This window comes from Lepus europaeus, chromosome 7, assembly GCF_033115175.1.
Source record: "Lepus europaeus isolate LE1 chromosome 7, mLepTim1.pri, whole genome shotgun sequence".
Taxonomy (NCBI): Eukaryota; Metazoa; Chordata; class Mammalia; order Lagomorpha; family Leporidae; genus Lepus; species Lepus europaeus.
The window spans coordinates 91229862-91250836 of record NC_084833.1 but is presented as its reverse complement, the minus strand read 5'-3'; the positions used below and the strand labels follow the sequence as shown (position 1 = coordinate 91250836).

At 42.7% G+C, this 20975-nt stretch overlaps 1 protein-coding gene across 1 annotated transcript in view; it reads left to right on the top strand.

The window, feature by feature from the left end:
• Window positions 1–19860, top strand: part of MMP27 (matrix metallopeptidase 27) — a 33060-nt gene extending 13200 nt beyond the window's left edge. The window contains 5 exon segments of the mRNA XM_062197595.1: window positions 705–864; window positions 1457–1560; window positions 8701–8946; window positions 15035–15131; window positions 19698–19860. Coding sequence (XP_062053579.1) covers window positions 705–864; window positions 1457–1560; window positions 8701–8946; window positions 15035–15131; window positions 19698–19860 — 770 coding nt within the window.
• The last annotated feature ends 1115 nt before the right edge of the window (window positions 19861–20975 follow it).

Here is a 20975-nt window from a genome sequence, read left to right as displayed (position 1 = left end):
TCTAGATACCTGAACTGGCCAGTAGGTAGTCTGGTGTGGGGAATATAATCTTCATGCATGAGCCAGGGACTAAAAGAAACTTGTATGGTAAAAACTATACATTTTTTTTGCTAAATAAAGGTACTCTATCTATTTTTCTTGTTCCCTTTTCACTAGGGTTGTCAAATTCAGCAAATAAAAATGTTGAATTCTGCCTCTCAAATAAAATATAATTCTATGAATTTCAGTTAAGTAACAGGTAATTTTTGACATACATATGTCTCTTGCAATATTTTAGGTACACTTATATAAAAACTAGTCATTATTTATTTGAAATTCAAGTTTAGTAGGTATTTTATATTTAGCTTAGAAATCTTGATTTTTTACGTGTATTTAATCAAATTACAAGGTTTTGAGAGCACTTGAAAGCTGAAATTTAGGAAAATATATCTGCATACTTAATTGTTTTATCATTAGCCAATGAAACATAATCAATGCAGTGAAACCAGTTGACAAGGGTATGTACATTATTAACTACAGTACATAATAATATAGCTGATATTGACAGCTAAAGAAAATGGTTAGTATAAATGGAGACACAAGATTACTAAATCTACAAGTACTGAAATTGAGAGGAATTGGGCATCTAATTATTTTTAAACTTAAGACATTTACTTTTTCTCCTAGGAAGTAGATGAGAAGGTAATCACTTTCTCTCTTGCTAGATGAAAACTTCTGGATGATCAGAGGATATGCTGTCCTGCCAGATTACCCCAAATCCATCCATACGCTCGGCTTCCCGAGACACGTGAAGAAAATTGATGCAGCAGTCTGTGACCAAAACACAAGGAAAACGTACTTCTTTGTGGACATTTGGTGCTGGAGGTAAGTTTACAGAAAATGAGCCCTTTTGCTAATTATGGAGACAAAAAATTAAACAAATCTAGAATCTTCTTAAAATGAATTTTGTTGAAGGCAATCTTGGGCAGAGGACACTTATGAAATCATAAGATCATCTGTGCGTCTAATGGTCTTTCTCCAACTTAAAAAATATAAGCCATCTGAAAAATTTATGGAAAACATGCACTAATTCCACTCTTCCATGAATTTCCTGAAATACCTTTGTATGAACAAGTTAAAATAATAAAGTTGGTGATGCCAACCAAATTGCCAATAACACAAACAACAGTCAAAATCTCTAAATGCTCCCAGCTGAGCTCTTGGTTTGATTTAACAGTTCCTCAGAATAGCACCGAGTTAACAAAATATGTACCCTTTTTTCTAATCTGTGTTAAAGATGCCATAAATAATAATTTAAAATATACTATAAGTGATTCAACCATCTATAATCTTCATATTTTTATTACTGATACCATTAGTTTCCCTCTAGCTGACCTATTTATCTGACTGTAAGTTGGACAAGTAGAAGAATTAAACTCTCCAAAACAAAGATCCACTTTCAAATCCGTGTATGTAGGTATGATGAGATGACCCAAACCATGGACAGAGGATATCCACAGAGGGTGGTAAAACACTTTCCAGGAATTGGTCTCCGCATTGATGCTGCTTTCCAGCATAAAGGTAAACACTGATACCTAAATTATTAAAAACACTTCAGAGATTATATTGACTCCAATGTAGTAAGATAGCAAAGAAGCAGTTTGATTTTAATGTAATTTTACTACATGTAAGTGTAGTGAATGAAAATACCAAAGAAGCATATACGTAAAATAATAAACACAAGCTTTGTAGGTATTATCAATAATAGAATTTATAAGTCCTGGATTATACTCTCTCTGTGACACTATTTCAAATCTGTTTAAGAAGGGCAGGCATTTTGCCTGGCACTTAAGATGCTACTTAGGATGCCTGCATCCCATATTAGAGTACCTGGAATTGGTCCAGATTCTATTCCCCTTTCCAGCTTCATGATAATGCTCACCCTAAGAAGGCAGTAGGTGATGGCTCAAGTAGTTGAGTACCTGCCACCTATGTGGGAGACCCAGCTTCAGGTTGTCCTGGACCCAGCTCTTGAAATCATTTGAGGACTGAGCCAGTTGGTGGGAGCATTCTCTTTCTCTCCTCTCTCTCTCTCTCTCGCTCTCTCTCTCTCTCTGTCTGTCTCTCTGTCTCTGTCTCTGTCTCTCTCTCTCTCTGATTTTTCTGCCTTTAAAATAAATAGGAAAAAAAAGAAAATAGTTTTTTTAAAAAAATAGAACAGCTCTTAAAAATTGTGGGTAAAATGTAGAGGCTAAGATAATAACCACAGAGAAGGGAGTGGCAAGATGGTGGAATAGGCAGGGAGCACACTATTAGTCCGGGGGAGAGACAGTTTAATATAAGTGGAGATACTGCAGGGTCAAGGAAGAGTAGGGGATGAAACAGCAGAGGAAACTCTTCCGGAACTAGTGATTCACAGTGGACCTGCGTGGAGAGCGTGGGAGCCCAAGTTCAGGACACCAGCGGCAGACTCAACACACCAGCGCTGGAACACAAGGTGAGCCGAACCTCCATAGCCCGAGACACCAGCGGGCAAGCGGAAAGAGGAGGCTAGAGGGAATGAGGCTTGAAACTCCGTGGGGAAAAATTCACCAGGCTAACTAGAAGTGAGAGAGGAAAAAAATAAAAAAAGTGACCGATACGGACACAAGTTTCTCTCTCTCCGCTCACCTCTCAAAGGTGAGCAAGACAGAGCAGGCGCCATTTTGGACATACGTCATAAGCAGGGCGACCTCAGGTCTGCACCAGCCCTGAGCCTAGCAGAAAAACCTGACTCTGGGGGGAGGGGTGAAATAACAGGAGATTAGCATCTAACTTGGCAACCCAGTGGGAGACTGCAGGAGAATTGGAGCCCACACTGAGGGCAGCAGAGATTCCCTGTGTGGTCCTTGGGAAAGAGCTTCAGATCTCTGGCTCCTGTGGGTATATCATTTGCCTGCTAACTACCTCCAATTACGTTCAGCTGTGCGGAATTAATTCCCTTTTGAATCAAAAAAAGAAAGAGAGATTTACCACACCTAACCTGGGAGTGTCATCTTTCACACCCTCAACCCTGAGGAACCAAACACAGCTCTCAGGCCACACTCATCTCAAGCCTCTAAGGCTCCACTGAAAGCAGACAGTCCACTTAATATAGAGCCATAGTGTAACAAGAAAAAACACCACAGTGAAGAAACCAAATATCTCCAACATGCCAAACAACAAACGCAAAAACAAAGCTAACAAGAACAAGGAAGACACTATGACACCCCCAAATGAAAAAGACACCCCAATTCAAGATTATGAAGATGAAGAGATCAAAGAAATGCAAGAAGTGGACCTCAAAAAATTGATAAGAACATTAAGAAGTTCTCAAAAACAAATTCTTGAACTACAGAAATCCTTAATGGACAAGATAGAAAATCTCTCTCATGAAAATGAAATATTAAGGAGGAATCAAAATGAAATGAAACAACTAGTGGAACAAGAAACTGTGATAGTGACGAGAAATCATAATGAAATGAAGAATTCAATAGATCAAATGACAAACACATTAGAGAGCCTTAAAAACAGAATGGGCGAAGCAGAAGAGAGAATATCAGACTTAGAAGACAGAGAACAGGAAAGGAAATAGGCAAACCAAAGAAAAGTAGAAGAAATTAGAAATCTAAAAAATATTGTCGGGAATCTACAGGATACTATTAAAAAACCCAGCATTCAGGTCATAGGAGTTCCTGAAGGCATGGAGAGGGAGAAAGGATTAGAAGGCATTTTCAGTGAGATACTAGCAGAAAATTTCCCAGGTTTGGAGAAGGACAGAGGCATCTTAGTACAGGAAGCTTATAGAACCCCTAATAAATATGACCAAAAGAGATCCTCACCACAACATGTTGTAATCAAACTCACCACAGTGAAACATAAAGAAAAGATCCTAAAATGTGCAAGAGAGAAACGTCAGATTACTCTTAGAGGATCTCCAATTAGACTCACAGCAGACTTCTCATCAGAAACCCTACAAGCTAAAAGGGAATGGCGAGACATAGCCCAGATACTAAGAGAGAAAAACTGCCAGCCCAGAATACTATATCCTGCAAAGCTCTCATTTGTGAATGAAGGTGAAATTAAGACTTTTTATAGCAAACAGAAACTGAAAGAATTTGTTGCCACTCATCCTACCCTGCAAAAGATGCTTAAAGATGTGTTACACACAGAAACACAGAAACATGATCATCAATATGAAAGAAGGTAAAGGAAGGAAACCTCACAGCAAAAGATCACAGGAAGCTCAATTTCTCTTTGATATAGAATTAAACTCTGATGCTCTGTTAAATCAATGTGTTAAAGTAATCTATTATGTTCTCTTGATGTCTGTTAAATTCTAATTGTTCAAAAACAGCTGAGTTTTTATTAAGAGCTATGGGTTATTTAAATATGTGCTTATTTTCAAAGATTTGAATAATCACCTTGTAACAATGATCAGATTTGGTCTATGTTATGTCATGATTTTAAGGAATCTTATTTCAACCAGATATTTTGGATTTTGAGCCTTCTTGGCATTCTTGACAGGCATTCAAAAAATCAAAGTTTCAAACAATCTGCTCTCTAAAATTTCCAGTAAATCCTGGACTTTGGTTTTTCCAGTTTGGGCCCAACTGAAAAAATCGAAGGACCTATATCTCTCATCTTATAGAGACACCAACTAATCAGCCTATTTGGATTATATTAGAAGGACTGTCAAGATGTGATGTGGTACCAGACTTTAAGTTTCTATAATGGAAAATGCTATTAATACAAATGTTTGAGAATTAAAAAGTCTAATGATCTTGTGTTACTAGACATGACAGTTATCTTAATGAGAAAGCCCCAGAGGCCTAAAGGGTTAAATACTTGTAAAATCCTACAGGTGCTTTCAAAAATACTGTGAAGTAAGCAAGTGCCTCTTGTTGGTTGATGAGTTTATAATTTTAAACATGGCGACTTAAAGTCTTTTGTCATCCATAGTTATATATGATGTGCTGCTCATAAAACTAAAGCGTTGTTGGTTCTGTGTTTAGCTGCCCTCCTATAGGTTCCTATGGACTTTTTCCAGCCACTTTTATTGTATTCAGTACTTTGGGATGGCTCTGTAAACAGATGAAGCCAATAATGTATTAACAGTACCAACTGAGAGAAAGTATGGTTAACTGAGGTTACTAAAAACAAAAAGCAATTCAAATCAATTGGCAATCTACAAAAAGAGTTAAAGATTTTAAAAGCTATTATTAAAATTGCTATATTGGTCTATTATGCTATGTTATATGTGTATACATATTGTATGTCCACATGGGGAAATTTTATTAAGAGTTTTATTTTAAATGGCTTATAGATAAGATTGTCCATAAATTTAAGCTGCTAAAATCAATCAAAGATACATTTTAATTTGTGTGACCTGAATCTGTGTATCATATGTTTTAAACGTGTTGGTAGAAAGAAACTAAAAACATTTTATATGGTTGTGCTTAAGTTTACTGGCTAAACAAACTACACCATGTTAGATATTTAAGAGGTGTTTTCAAATACATGATTCTTAAAATTTATAGAAGGCATTGGACCTTCTGGTAAATGTTTTCTTAAGTTGTTATCTAATGGATGAAACGGTTTGCTAAGTATTCATGTAATATTGCTATTGTCAGCAAGCGATCTAGGACTTGCTCCCTCATTTCTCTATTCTAAGCCCAACTTGTTCTTTCATTTCTCTATTCTCTTCAAGGTAGGAAACTAATTCTATTATAAAGGAATCTGTAGGACGCACAATTTAATCTTTAGACCTTATAAAAGAAATGGCTAACATTTTTCTGTAATAGCATAGCCAAAATAAGAACTTAACTAATAATCTCATAGCTAGATTCACTTCACCATCAGCGAAGTATACAGTAAGTAGAAAAACCCTCCCTTTCAGACCAAAGGGAAAGAAAGTTTTAAAGTGAGAATATAATTTTCCTCATGGGCGTTGTCTACCTTAGAAAAACTACTACAGAACATGCCTGTGACTATAGACTTGTAGTTCAGGCCACTGAAGATTAGAGATGGGACTTGGGCACTCCCTTGACTTGCATCCTCTGGTCTGCTTTAACACAAACCAGGAGGAAAAGAAAGCTAGGCATCAGAAGCAATGGGTGGCAGGCCTGTTAATGGCTGATCTGTACAGTGATCTGCCCTCAAGGAGACCCAACAGGCCAGTCCACTGCAGTGGCTTTCAATGTGGTAAGCCTGGGCTTCAGCAGAAGTCAGCTTGTGAAGAGCCCTGGCAGCTCTGCCAAGAGTTGGATCACTGGAAATGGACCTGCCCTGGAGTCGAAGGATGCCCAGGTCAGAGCCACAGATCTTATTGGCTCTAAGCTGAAAATCCCTTCACTCAGCCCAACTTCCAAAGTGACCACTGCAGCTGAGGGGATGGTCAAGTAGGGTCAGCAACATTGCAGGCAGAACTGTAAATTTCTTGTTAGAGATGCCCCCTGCCTTTACCTGGCCAGCTCTCCTCCCAGGCCAGCCAAGTAATGAAAGTCAACAGAGTGCCTTCCCCTAGGAAGTTCACACCTCCCTTAGTATGTACCCCATGTGAAGAGATAGATAGGTCTGGGCCTCTTAACTTACAAGGCCTAAAGCCCAACAGATTATTATCAAGCCCCTTCTGTCAGGTTCTATTTGCCTCTCAATCAGAAAAAGTACTTGTAGCTTAGACAGCACCTTTCTTAGCTCCTCTAATAATGACTCTGTCCTTTGTTCTAGGCCCTGTCTAGTGCACTTGGGCCTCATTCCTTTGTAATCATAACCTCTACTCTACCACCAATGGCTCTACTCCCAACCTGTGTGTACTGATGGTCCTCTTCCCCACTTAATGCTGTATAACTGTTCAAACCTGGTAAATGCCACTCTTAGGATGACAGTTCCCTGATAATTAAGGAAGTAGCAAGAGTTGGAAATAAGTGTCCCTCCAGCCTGCCAAACATTGACCAATGCGTTCAACGATTCCTTAGTATAAAGTCAATCTTTATGCACATTGATCTCCTATATAAGAAATATCAGGATTTCTTCCCTGGGTTGGAGATTTATTGGCATCACCTTAGCCTATGCATAGAAAATGCTGTCCTTTGATCGATCATCTATTTGTTCAGTTTCCAGATTCCACTGATTAGGATTTATCTTCATACCCTCAAAGCTAAATGCTTAGCAGAGCTCTTAGTGAGTTTTCTGAGCCCGAGCTGGGAGATTGTCTATTGAATTTGATTCTGATGAAGTGAAACATTGAGAAGGTATCTATTGATAGGAGACAAGCAGAGAGAATCTCACGAATGACAAACACAATGGGTACTCGCTTGTCCTTTCTGGTTTTCTCAAGGGCCTGTGATTAAGTCTTAAAAGAAAGAAATCACTTTAAAATGAGTATGTACAAGACTATATTGACAACAAATATTCATTTTGGAGTTTTGAACAGCTGAGGTAGAAGAGATGAATTTAACATACAGCTTATATTTTAATTTCTTCCTACCTGAGGACAAAGAGAGAAACTCATCATAACTTTTCTATTGCTTATCATGAGTTGACTCCCATAAGACACTCAACTGAATGAATCATTTGTCCCAGAGAAGAATTGGATGTTTTATTTTTGGTCATGAAATTATTTGAAACATAAGACATATCTTCAGATTGAAATTCAGTCCGCTATTTGTTTTCATGTATATGTAATCTTAAATAAAAAGATTAATAGCTAAAAAAACTTTTAAGATACTTAAATTAGTCACAAAATCCTAAATTTTAATTCTATATTCACTTATTATCTAGAAATCTATAAAATCATAGGGAAATGTAAATCCAACTTTTACTAATATAAATCACTTAGAATTTGATCTATAGATGAGAACAAAAACATATGAACAAGGTGGTCAACAATGAACACAAAACTTTCTTACACTGGAAAGTTTCCAGAAAGACGAATGTTTCTGTTTATAGTCTACAATAGTATTGATTGCTTAATGGACCATAAAACCATATTTGGTAACAATCATGAGATTTAATAGATGAATTTCTGCTCATTTTTTTTTCTGGAGTATACTCTTCAGTTGTATCAATAACAAGTAACATAAGCATTTATTTCCAAGATTATTTTACTTTTTTCATTTTATCTTTTTGACTTCCTGAACTATTTTTAAGAACTTAGAAGCAAAAAGAATCAAATTCATTAAGATGAAATGGAAATTAGCTAAGTCTAAAAGCTCCCAGAAAATGTGACGCTAGGGAGTCAAAGCAAGTGCATGTGAGAATGTGGCATAAAATGTAAGAGCCTTCAAATGCAAGTGATCTCTGAAGTCTGGGGTGCTTAGGAAATTGTTGAGAGAAATTGTGACCAAGATGGCCCCTGGTATATTTTTCATAGCTACCTGGGTGTTAATCAGCCTCATTCATTCAAAAGAGACATAATGCCTGTGGCAAGTCAGAGGCACTGTGTTGAGCACGTTTGCTCACCCAACAACTATTTACTGAGTGCCTACCGTGTGCCAGGCACTGCTCTAGGAACCATGGATGCAGCAGTGAACAAAGCAGCAAAGCCCCTACATTCGTGGATCTTACATTTTAAGTCAACACACAGAAACCACTAATAAACAAGAAATTGTAATTATGTCGAGGAGGTTAAATGCCTTGAGGAAAACTCGAGGAGCTTGTGCTGAGCCTACTTGTCCTCAGACTTTCTCCATGCCCTTCCAGGGTGCTGCCCCCTGCAGGCTGATCCAGATCTCAGCATCGTCCCAAGGGAGGCCCTGAGAAGTCGGGCGTTTCTCCCTTCCCTCCTTTGCAGCATCAGTAGTGGAGCTGTGTCTCTTCAGTACTGCAGCCCCCACCACAACCAGTGTGGTTCCTGCTGCTGCCAGGGCCGGTGGAGCCCTACAGCTTCTAACATCTGGATTGCTCCAGTATCCCCTGGACGACTTTTCAGCCTCTTCCATCACACGTGTAACTGATTTCCTGCATTAAATTCTCCCTAATTCAAAACTAAGAATGATTTCGACTTTTCTGGTTGACACTAGATAACATTTTGGTTAAGAGAATAGAGAAAGAGTGACAAATATGGGATGTTGTGGAAGGAATAACATACATAGAACTCACTTTGAAGACCTGAAGCAGAAATCTGAAGGAAGCAAGCCAGGGACGCATATCTAGGGGATAGGGTGCAGGTGGGAAATGGCAGTAAGTGCAAAGGCTCTGCAGTGGGAATGTGCTGGGATTGGATGGAGGGCAGCAGAGATGTTCCTGTGGCTGCAGAGAAATTGGGGCAGGGGTGGAGTGAGGGAGAGGGAGATAAATTGGAGATGTGCCAAAGCGACAGATCATCTAAGGCCTTACCAGTCATTGTACAGATCTGTATTCTAGAGACATCTAAGAAGAAAAAACGTTATTTTGACTTGTAGTTGAGAAGACTCACTGGCTATGCTGAGGAGAACAAAGAGTAGAAACGGGAGATGTGTGAGGAGCCCCCTGCAACCCTCCACAGTGGATGACATTCGTATTAGTGAGGGAAAGTCTGAGGGTATATTCTGAAGGTAGAGATGATGAGATGTGCTAGTGGATTGGGTGTGTGCTCTGATATAAAGACAGTTTCTTTTTTTTTCTGGACAAATGAAGAATGGAGTGTCCATTCACAGAGGTGTGAAGTCTGGGAGAGAAACCATTCTGAGGAGGAAATGACAGTGCCCAGCAGGGAGTTGGGTAACTCGCCTGAGGTTCAGCCCAAACACGGAGATCTAAGTTTGGGAATTGTCATTATGTAGAGACACAGGATTGAATTATGTCATCTAGGTGCTGAGCCCAAGGGAGTCTAGATGACATTGAGGAATAAACCCCCTCCCGTCACTAAGTAACTGATTAAAGATAAGCTTCATTTACAGTGTTGTTGACCCCACAACAACTCCATTCACTCTCCTGCGCACCTGCTTCCTGCTGGCTGTTCATTCTCCTTGCTCCGTGCATGCCCCTGAGCTTGCCACTTCACCCTGCAGTGCTTACCAGGACTCTTAACCTCGCCGGGGTCTCCAGATCAGAGCATTCGCATCTTGCAGGACTCAGGGGGATGGGGGGGGGGAGGCAGGAGATTTAAACAAAGTACATGAAATTCTCCCTGTCAATAATATGGGCCATGGTTTTATTTAGGAAACACATAGAATGCTCATACATGATTCATTCATGTAGAAAAAAATCAGCAAAACCAGAAAACTTTGATGCTGCCATCTTTTTTTTTTTTTTAATTTTTTTTTGACAGGCAGAGTGGACAGTGTGAGAGAGAGAGACAGAGAGAAAGGTCTTCCTTTGCCGTTGGTTCACCCTCCAATGGCCGCCGCGGTTGGCACACCGCACTGATTCAAAGGCAGGAGCCAGTTGCTTATCCTGGTCTCCCATGGGGTGCAGGGCTCAAGCACTTGAGCCATTCTCCACTGCACTCCCTGGCCACAGCAGAGAGCTGGCCTGGAAGAGGGGCAACCAGGACAGAATCCGGTGCCCCGACCGGGACTAGAACCCGGTGTACCAGCGCCGCAAGGCGGAGGATTAGCCTAGTGAGCTGCGGCCATCTTGTTAAGGACTTATCTGCATCATAAAACCCTCACCTCCTGCTAAGTGGTCTCTGAGCCCAGTTCCTGGCCCTGGCACTGAGCCTTTATTTTAGTGAACATCAAAAAAATTATTGACTTTTTTTCAGTAGAAATGGAACTTGTTTTGAGAAATAACAAAAAGACACATTGTCTACATGCATTGAAAGGTCCTGCTGTACAACATGAATATGTACAATTAGTATATCTCAATTCAAAAAATTTAAATTAAAATTTAAAACAACAAAAAGAACCAATTCAAAAATTTTACACTAGAGGAAACATTCTTTAAAAAAGAACTCGCAGATTACGTGTTTGGTCCAGCAGCTAAGCTACCCACATTCCACATCAGAGTGTGTGGGTTCAAGGACCAGCTCCACCGCTGTCTCCACCTTCCTGCTAATGCAGATCCTGGCAAGCAGTGGTGATGGTATGAGTGATGGATTCCTGCCACCTACATGGGAGACCTGGACTGAGTTCCCAATTCTTGGCTTCAACCTGGCCCAGCATCAGGCATCTGTGGGCCTTGTGGGTATTTGGGGAGTGGATCAACAGAAGGGAGCTCTCTCTCTCTCTCTCTCTCTCTTCTCTCTTGGACTCTCAAATAAATAAAAACCCCTCTGCACATCTGTTTACTATTAAGAACCCAGTTCTTCTGTTCACCCCCAAATTCGTGGCAGCAGCCAGCAGGCTTCATTGCAATGTATTTCCTTGTTCTTCTGCAAAATATTTCACCAGTGTTCTAATTTCACGATTGCTGTGGTTTATTTTCTCAATGTGTGTAAAGGGAAAAGGAAGAGCGCAGTGCCTTCCCTGTTAAGCAAGCCTACAGCACACTGAGTAGCCACCTATAGGTTGTGCTAGACCCAACAGCCCCTGCTTTGGTCCATGAAGACAGTACTGCAGAATACAGTTGTCAAAGAGGCTCTGGGGAACCCAACTATGTCTCAACTTTCCACCCTCTCTGTCTTGGACAACCTTGTGTCTCAGTAATAAAGAACTAAAACTAGTTCTTGCAAATTATCTCCAAAGAACCTAATAAGCAAAGAATGATAAGAGTGACAACTTAAAGTGTGTATTTTACTAACTTTTTAAAGATTTATTTATTTATTTGAAAGTCAGAGTTACACAGAGAGAGAAGGAGGGGCAGAGAGAGAGAAAGGTCTTCCATCCGCTGGTTCACTCTCAAAGGGCCACAATGGCCAGAGCTGAGCTGATATGGAGCCAGGAGCTTCTTCCGGGTCTCCCATGTGGGTGCAGGGGCCCAAGGACTTGGGCCATCCTCCACTGCTTTTCCAGGCCACAGCAGAGAGCTGGATCAGAAGCAGAGAGCTGGGACTTCAACAGGCACCCATATGGGATGCTGGCATTCCAGGTGATGCTTTACCCACCAGGCCACAGTGCCGGCCCCTAGTTGTTTTCATATCTGTGATCTTATTTGGTTGCCAAGGTAACCCTTTGAGGTAAAAAAAAGAATTGCAGAGAATAATCCATTTTACCGATTTACAGAGAAAAAAATGAAGATATATAATTAACTGATAACAAAGACGGAATTCATATTTAGACACACCCTGATAGTGTCTGTCTCCTTTTAACTACACTTTTTCTGTATAACAGTTTGCACCTTTCAACTTATATTTTTGTTGTTGTTGAGGATTATTTGTGTTAGCTTTTATGAATTTCTCCTTCTTAAATACAGGGACCATGGCTTAGGCGTCTTTATGTTCAATATAGTGTCTAGTGCTAAGAAAACCCTAAGGAAAAGATATGGGATTGAAATAAACAATCTCACAGTCATACGCACACTGTCTTCTTGGGTCTCCATGGTCCCTGCATTTAACCCATAAGACTCAAGCCTAAAAAGACCCATGGTGGTTCAGAGGATATTAAAATCCAAACTACTCTTGTACATAGCCAAAGAAGAGGGGTGTCTGCTAAGTTTAAAGTTTAACACCCAAAGACGTAACAGCTAGTTGCTGCAAGAATTGTTAAGACATTGGCTGCAGGTCTTGATGGGAGCAGGTAGTCACAGATCCACAGGCTGCAGCTTTCTTGGGATTCACACACACACACACACACACACACTTGGGTTGGGGTCACTTCCCAAGACTCTGAGGTTTCTTTTAAGTTTCTTAGGAGGCTGCAGCCCAGAGCTGTAGTCCTGAGGTTCTCCTGGAGGTCCTGTCTGCCTGTTCCCTGAGCTGGGCTTTTCCTCTACTGGCTACCCTGGTCCCCATCCCAACACCTCTCCCACTGCTCTGTAGTTGTAGGCCATTGACCTTGGCCAGGATGGGAGTTGAATTTGGACAGCCAGGCCTTCCCTTTCTTGTTGCACATTTCTTTTTTTTTTTTTTTTTTTTTTTTTTTTTTTTTTTTTTTTTTTACAGGCAGAGTGGACAGTGAGAGAGAGAGAGAGACAGAGAGAAAGGTCTTCCTTTGCCGTTGGTTCACCCTCTAATGGCCGCCGCGGTAGCATGCTGCGGCCGGCGCACCGCGCTGTTCCGATGGCAGGAGCCAGGTGCTTCTCCTGGTCTCCCATGGGGTGCAGAGCCCAAACACTTGGGCTATCCTCCACTGCACTCCCTGGCCACAGCAGAGAGCTGGCCTGGAAGAGGGGCAACCGGGACAGGATCGGTGCCCCGACCGGGACTAGAACCCGGTGTGCCGGCGCCGCAAGGCGGAGGATTAGCCTGTTGAGCCACGGCGCCGGCCATTGTTGCACATTTCAGTTGTTCATGGCTTTCATGTCACCCTGGTAGTGTAGTGATGTTAGTTAGCTCTCTGCTTCTTCTCCTAAAGGAATCTGGGAGTATTGACTGCTGGCCTTGCACTGAAAACACCTGGCCTGGTGCCGCCCTGCTGATGGAACTGCAAACCCCAGCCCTTTGGGAGGACAATGGGATAACTGCCATTCTAGCCAAACTCCAGGAAATCTACAGAGGGAAGTCCTTTATCCCATTTAAAATCTACTACAAAAGGGTCACTTTTTCTCCTGGAAAACCTAAGAGGCATTCAAAAATTTGCTCCTTAGCGCAATTCTCAGCTCTGAATGCACAATGAGAATCATGTGGGGAGCTTTTGAAATTACCAGTAATTGAACTCCTCCAGCCAGACCACTTAGACTCTCATAGTGCCCAGGTGGTGGTGGTGGCCCTCAGCCCCTCTTTGAATAGCATTTACTTGCTAAAGCAGTGGTTCTCAAATGTCAGTGTGTATCAAACTGACCTCGAAGACTTGTTGAAAACACGGACAGTTGGGTCTGACCCCTAGATCTTGCGATTCATTCCGTCTTGAGTGGGCCTCAGATCTGCATTTCTAACCAGCTCCCACCCCCACCCCCCACCCCTGCTCTGTTACATTGATGCAGCTGGTCTGGAGACCACACCTTGAAACTTATCATGGGCGGTGCTGCCCCTGCTCCGCCCCTGCTCCGCAGCTGTTTTTGTTCTTCTGACTCCATGGTGGCTGGGAAGGTGAAGATCTGGAGGCTGCGAGCGAGACCTAGCCAGGTAAGTGACGATCCCCGCACCCTTCCACTACCTGGGGTCTGAGTTCATTCACCTTCATGAGTTGGGTGAAGGCAGTTTGGCTACCACCCAGGCCATCTCCTCTGTCCAACAAGAGTGCACCGTGATTTTCAGATAGGAACCCGTCTCACACTTGGGCTCCTGACTAAGCAGCCAATCTCTAAAGAAAAGATAGATGGTCTTTGGCTGGTGTTGAGAGTGATTAAGAGCAGCGGCGAAATCTTCCCTAGAAAGACCAGGACCCACCTGAACTGTGAGTGTTCAGGAAACTGTTGGCAGCACATGAGCCCTCACGGAATGAATCGGACTTCTGGGCAAGACGATGCGCTCACAAGAATAGTCAGAGGACAGGGCCAGCATTTTCTGCGCCTTGTGCTGCCTGGAGTGCTAGTGCGTCAGGGGAAGGGAGGGTGCCGGTCTGTGGGATTGGTTCCTCTTGCCCAGGGAGGGCTGCTATGACTCACTTCCTCTTTGTTGCTTCCTGGACTCTGGGAGAAGGAAGGAGAGGGCAAGCGAAACACTCAGGGATGTTGCAAGGAGCCACACAATGGCAGGGCTGGCTGCACTGGGCTTGGAGAGAGCAGTTACTGACGAGGCTAACTCCACCCAGCAAGGTCAGCACCCCCGTGGCTAGGGCTTGACCAGACAGTGGGTTTCTGCCGACCTCTGTGGGATTATCACAAGCAATATTAATGAGTGAACGGTCTAACCAGTGACCAGAAGGAAACTGGCTGTTTTCTGGTCGTCTCCTCCGCAGTTAAGACCAAGAGTCAGCTGTCTTAACCACTCATCAAATCGGTCCTTAGCTGAGTGGACCCGGAAGGTCAAGTCTGTTGTTCACAATATTCTGAATCCAAATCTTTGAATCTTCCATGCTCTGCCTCTTGCAAACTTCCAGGAGATGAAAAAGCTGTCCTTCCGTCTACCCTGTAGGGGCTGCTTGGTACGAAAGACAAAGACACAGACGTACTCAGCCTTCCCCAGTGAGGGTTTCGCTCATTGAAGCTGCAGATGAGTCCCTGGGAGCTTGGTAAAGTGCAGCTTCTGATTCAGGGTGTCCTTGAGTAGGGCCCGAGACTGCATTTCCAGCGAGCTCCTTGGCGATGCCTGTGCTGAGGTTCTCCAAGCAACTCTTTGAATAAGAAGGACCTGTTCCACCTGAGCAGGTGCTCTAGATTACCACTGGTTAGAACCTCGCCAGGAAGTGCAAGAAAACTCACTGAATTTTTTTTTTCTTTCTACCTAAGTCGCAAACCCAGAAGTCATGTTGGAAAAAGAGAAAAATGGTGCCAAATAAAAATTTAAGCTTCTACATGGCAAAAAATACTATCAACAAGAGAGGAAAATATTTGCTCATGAAAAGTCATTTTCTTTAATGTTGAAAGATCTTTTCATATCGGTGAGAAAGTGACCATCAAGTCAATACAAAGATCAAATGACAGGTACAAATAATTCATGACCCGAGGAAGGAGGGCTCTTGTAGGAATCCAGACTCAATGTCACTCATAATTAAGGAAATAAAATAAATAACACTGGGATCCTCTTTTGACAAAATTGTTTATTTTTTTTAAATGTGGATGAGAGGTGTAGTTGTAAACTGTTGCAATGAACCTGATAGACATTTAAAATCCACACGCCTTTTGATCCCATCAGGGCCATTTGAAGAATTGATCCTAAGGATATATTTGCACGCCTACATGAAGTTGAATACCCACAGAAGATGGATTGAAGCAGCATTGTTTTTCATTGTGAATTGTCGAAGCACCTGATAATTGCACAGGAAATTAATCAGCTTGCTTATGGACTAACTAAATGATTATACTTCCCCACAACTGAACATAAGGCAGCCACTCAAAGGAAGGACCGAGTTCTGTATTGTTGATTTGAAAATACCAACAAGAACTTGATCAAGATTAAAAACTCTTGCTCCATGATAGACTCTATTAAGCAGATAAAAAGACAAGGCTGTGGACTGGGAGAAAATATTTACAAAAATAAATAAATAAAACCCCTGACAAACAAAGGCTTCATATCTGGAATACAGAAAGAACTCTCATCAGCGTGTTTGGGTTTGAGTACCAGCTCTGCTTCCAGTTCCAGTTTCCTGCTAATGTGCACTGAGAGCAATGATTGCTCACCTAGTAGGGTTCCTGTCCCCGATGTTGGAGACCCAGACAGCATTCTGGGCCCCTGGCCAGCTGCTGAAGCACTTGAGTGTGAATCAGAAGATGGAAGATTGTGTGTGTGTGTGTCTTTGTGTGTCTCTGCCTTTCAAATAAAAATAACTCAATTCAAAAATCCAATTATGAGCAAAAGACATGAAGAGATGTTTCACATTTGAGGCTGCAAGGACCAAACGAGCACAGGAAAAGATGACAATGCAGCTAATAGAAAACTATAAAATAAGACCACAATGAGCTGCAACAACAAAAATTGACGACACCAAATACAGATGAAATTTGGAGAAAATGGTCTGACATTTACCAGTGGGAATGCAAAATGGTACACTTGGGGAAAGAATTTGGCTGTTTGTCTTTAAGATTTTATTTATTTATTTATTTGAGAGGTAGAGTTATAGGCACAGAGAGGGAGAGACAGAGGGAAAGATCTTCCAAATGCTGGTTCACTCCACAAATAGCCGCAACAGTTGGAGCTAAGCTGATCTGATCTGAAGCCAGGAGCCAGGAGCTTCTTCCAGGCCTCCCACGTGGGTGCAGCAGCCCAAGCACTTGGGCCATTTTCTACTGCTCTATAAGGCCATAGCAGAGAGCTGATCCAATGAAGAGCAACCGGGACCTGAATGGGATGCCAGCGCCACAGGCAGAGGCTTAGCCTTCTACGCCACACTGCCAGCCCCAAGTTTGGTAGTTAAAAAAAAAAAAAAAAAACAGGGCTGGTGCTGTGGCATAGCAGGTAAAGCCACTGCCTGCACTGCTGGCATCCCATATGGGCGCCAGTTCGAGTCCCAGCTGCTCCAGTTCTGATCCAGCTCTCTGCTATGGCCTGGGAAAGCAGCAGATGATGACCCAAGTCCTTGGGCCCCTGAAGCCATGTGGGAGACCTGGAGGAAGCTCCTGGCTTCTGGCTTCAGATGGGCCCAGCTCCAGCTGTGTATGTGTATATATACAGACACACACACACACACACACACACCAGCGATGCTCTGGAGGAATGAAAACTTAATGTCTACCCAGAAGCCAGCAAATGATGGTTTTTGGCAGCCTTCTTCATAATAGCTGAAAATTAGAAACCAGAGTTTCCCTCCACAGGTGAATTATTAAACCAGGGTCCACTCATACCATGGAATGCTACTCAGCGATGAAAACAAGTGAACAACTGATATGTGCCTAACTGGACAGATCTCAAAGTCAGTATGCAAAGTGGAAAAAAAAATCTCAGGAAGTCTCATACTGCATGATTCCATTTGCTATCCTCTGGTGACAAAGCCATAGACACAGAAAACAGTTTAGTGGCTTTCGGGCTTTAGAGAAGGTGGGAGGTTTCAGGGAGGAAGGCAGGTGTAACAGCGCAAGGCTAGCACAAGGGAGAGCTTTGTGATGGATGAGTTGAGGTCACAGTGGTGGTACATGAAGCCACGCATGTGAGAAAGCAGCATAAAACAATACACAGCCATTGCACCAATGCCAATTCTTAATCTGGACCTACCATAATTATTTGGGGAAATTGGGTGACAAGGTCACAGATCTTCTCTGTATTGTTTTGCAACTTCATACGAATATATAACCAATTTTAAATAAGACTTTTTTTAAAAAACAGCCAAGCACTCATGTTAAATTTAACATTTGGTTTGTGTATTGAAAATGAAAATCCCAAGAAAAACTAAATGACACCAGGAGCAAGGCCAAGAATGATATATACAACGTCCTCCTATTTATTTATTTTCAAAAGGCTCTGTGTGTAAGTAAGTACAAGGGAGTTTCCAAGAGTTCATGGAAAAGGGGTTTTAAAATAATGAACATTTTCTGTGGACTTTTTGAAGAGTCCCCATATGTATGCTTCTAAATGATGGAAAAGAAAGCAACAGCAGAGGTCACTAATGGGGGACAAGTTGAGAGAACACGGAGCATAAGCCCCTTAAGGAGCAGGAGGACTCTACCGACCATTGCACGAAGACACAGGCTCACACAGGCCCAGGGCCAGGGAACTCGGAGATGCTGGGCCCTGGCAGCAAGCGCTCCATAAATGCCAAGGGTTATCTTTTTGTTCTTCCTTACATTTTTATCTACCATGCAAAAAACTTTGTGGTAATGATGGATTAAGTTATTTATTGTAACCCTTCTGCTGAAAAACAGGCTAAAATGGGTTACAATGTTGTCAACCCATCAAATATACTATGGAATATTATCTTTTTTATTGTTTTTTAAGTATTTATTTGAAAGTCAGAATTACAAAGAGAGGGAGAGACGGAGATGTTTCATCTGCTGGTTCACTTCCCAATTGCAAGGCTGGAGTGAAATCAGGAGCTGGGAACTTCATCCAGGTCTCCCACATGGGTGGCAGGGACCCAAGGCACTTGGGCCATCGTCCGCTGCATTTCCCAGGCCATTAGCAGAGAGCTGGATCAGAAGTGGAGCAGCCAGGACTCAAACCGTTGCCCATATGGGATGCCGGCATTGTAGGCAGCTGCTTTCCCTGCTGCTCCACAGTACTGGCTCCGTGGTATATCATCTTAAAACACCTGTTCGACTACCCAAATGTCTCCCAGGCCAGGCAGGAAAGGTGGATGCGAGGATTGGGCCAGGCGTATTATTTAGAGGAAAGAGGAAGTGCAGAGATGAGAGCAAAATGGAAAGACTGCTCAGGCAAAGCATGACAATTCCAATGTTGACAAGACATGGCCTGGGCCCAACCCATCTCTGCGCCAGCCCCCTGCAGCGACCCGTGCGTGTTTGCTGGCTGAGGCAGCCTGTTCCACCGCACACGGGCCTGCTTGCTAGAAGTTCTGCATGCTGAGCTGACAGTCACCTTTGGTAATTTCCCCCTACAAATCCAGTGCTGAGCCTTTCCTTAATTGACCTGGTCCCACAGAACCCCATGTCTGGCTGCTGTCTGCTCAGAACTAGCATTTATTTAATAAATGCTCAAAGCGAGGTAGGCAAAGTTGACTCAAGTTTGCCCTCAAAAAGACCACGGTTAAATCCCACCTCTGTCGTCAAGAGCTCTAAGACTTTGGGAAATGTTAATACTTAGATATTTTCATGTTCAAAATGAGGATAATAAAATGTACAGTTTGCAGAGTTGCTATGAAGATTAAATGTGGAAACATGCAAAAATGCCTGGTATATGTCAAATAAGTGAAGCCTCTGTCAGAAAACAATGGTAACAAACTGTTTTGGGCTTACTGTTCAACTTGGTTGGGTTTTTATGAGAATAGCAAATCAAATTATTAGAGTACTTTTTTAATAGGTGTGACCCATTACTTTATCTTTTTCATTTTTTTCACATTTTTACCTAGAAACATTTTATTTAAGGTGTACAAACGTCATGAATTTCATAAATACAAATTTAGGAACATAGTGTAATTTCATAGCCCAGGTTCACCAAAGAGCGTAAGCGTTATTAACCACTTCCCAAGCTACCGAGTGTGTTTCCTCACTTTGCCACTAGATGGCAACCGCCTCCCAGAGAAGTTGAACTCTGAAGCCGCGAAACCGCCAATGCTTCCCCAAGGCTGCCTTTCACAGTGTCACTCTACCACTCAGACCTATAGCCACACCAAGCAACAAACGCCCCTCTAAGATAATTTGTTCACTGGGTAGCTAAGAAATCCAGTCCAGGCATTCGCTTTCCCAGGCTGTTGCAATTGGCTATAGGACAAAATGCGCAGCTCTGGCCACGACGCTCTGTTCGCATCCTCTGGGGACCGGTTGGGGACCCGCCTATGCCTTCTGCCTGGGAAGCTTCCCTGCCCCCTGTCTCTGCCAGCCCGCGCCCTGTGCTGTGCGTCGTGGCTCCTCACCCTGCTCTCCTCCGCACAGCAGTGCTTTCTTGACCAACTGCCCGCACGAGACTGGAAGGTTTTTGTGAGCCAGACCACAGTCTACAAATTTTTCTTTCTCCCCAGCACCTTAAAGGGGGGCCTAGAGCACAGTGATACCCATCATTGGTCCCCCATTGCCTACCAAAGAAAGTCTGAGTCTGTCACCCTGTCAATCACTGGCGTGGCCCTTCTTTTGTCCCACCCACTCCCGGCCAGGCTGAGCCTGGGACCACATAGAGCCCCAGAGAAAGGCTCCTGAAAGACAGAATTTCATGCATTATGGCTGATTTAACGTAAAATGTTAGACTAGACGTTGACTGAAGCCCCTAGAGCCAGACAGCCTGGATTCAATTCTCTCTTCCACCACTTACTGCATGTAGGACTTGGGAAAGCGCCTCACCCTCCCTCTGCCTCCTCCATTTCTTCACAAGCAAAAAGTGCTACTGCTAGTTCCTTCCTCGATAGGCTTTCTTGGAGGATTAAGTTAGCGTATAGAAAAGTTGGCACACAGTAAGTGATTAATTCTAGTTACTATTGAATGTCGGCTATTGGTTACAATGCTAGAAGCTTGACATACAATTGTGTTCCCACCCTTACACCAACTCTAGATGTGGGTGAGTGAAAGGGACCAGAGGTTAAATCTCTTTCTCAAAACACACGTGGCCCAGCAATGCTGAAGCGAGGATTTGAGCTCAGAGCTGGCTGGCTCTCCACTGTGCTACCACTCTCCTAACTTCAGTCAACTCTGTGCCGTGATGTGGTTTTTACCATGTGCTGTGTTACTAAATAGCCTTTAGTTTGAAACTTTCTGCTTTAAATTACGGATAATATAAATGCACCCTTCATTTCACTTCCACAGACAAACAAGTCTGC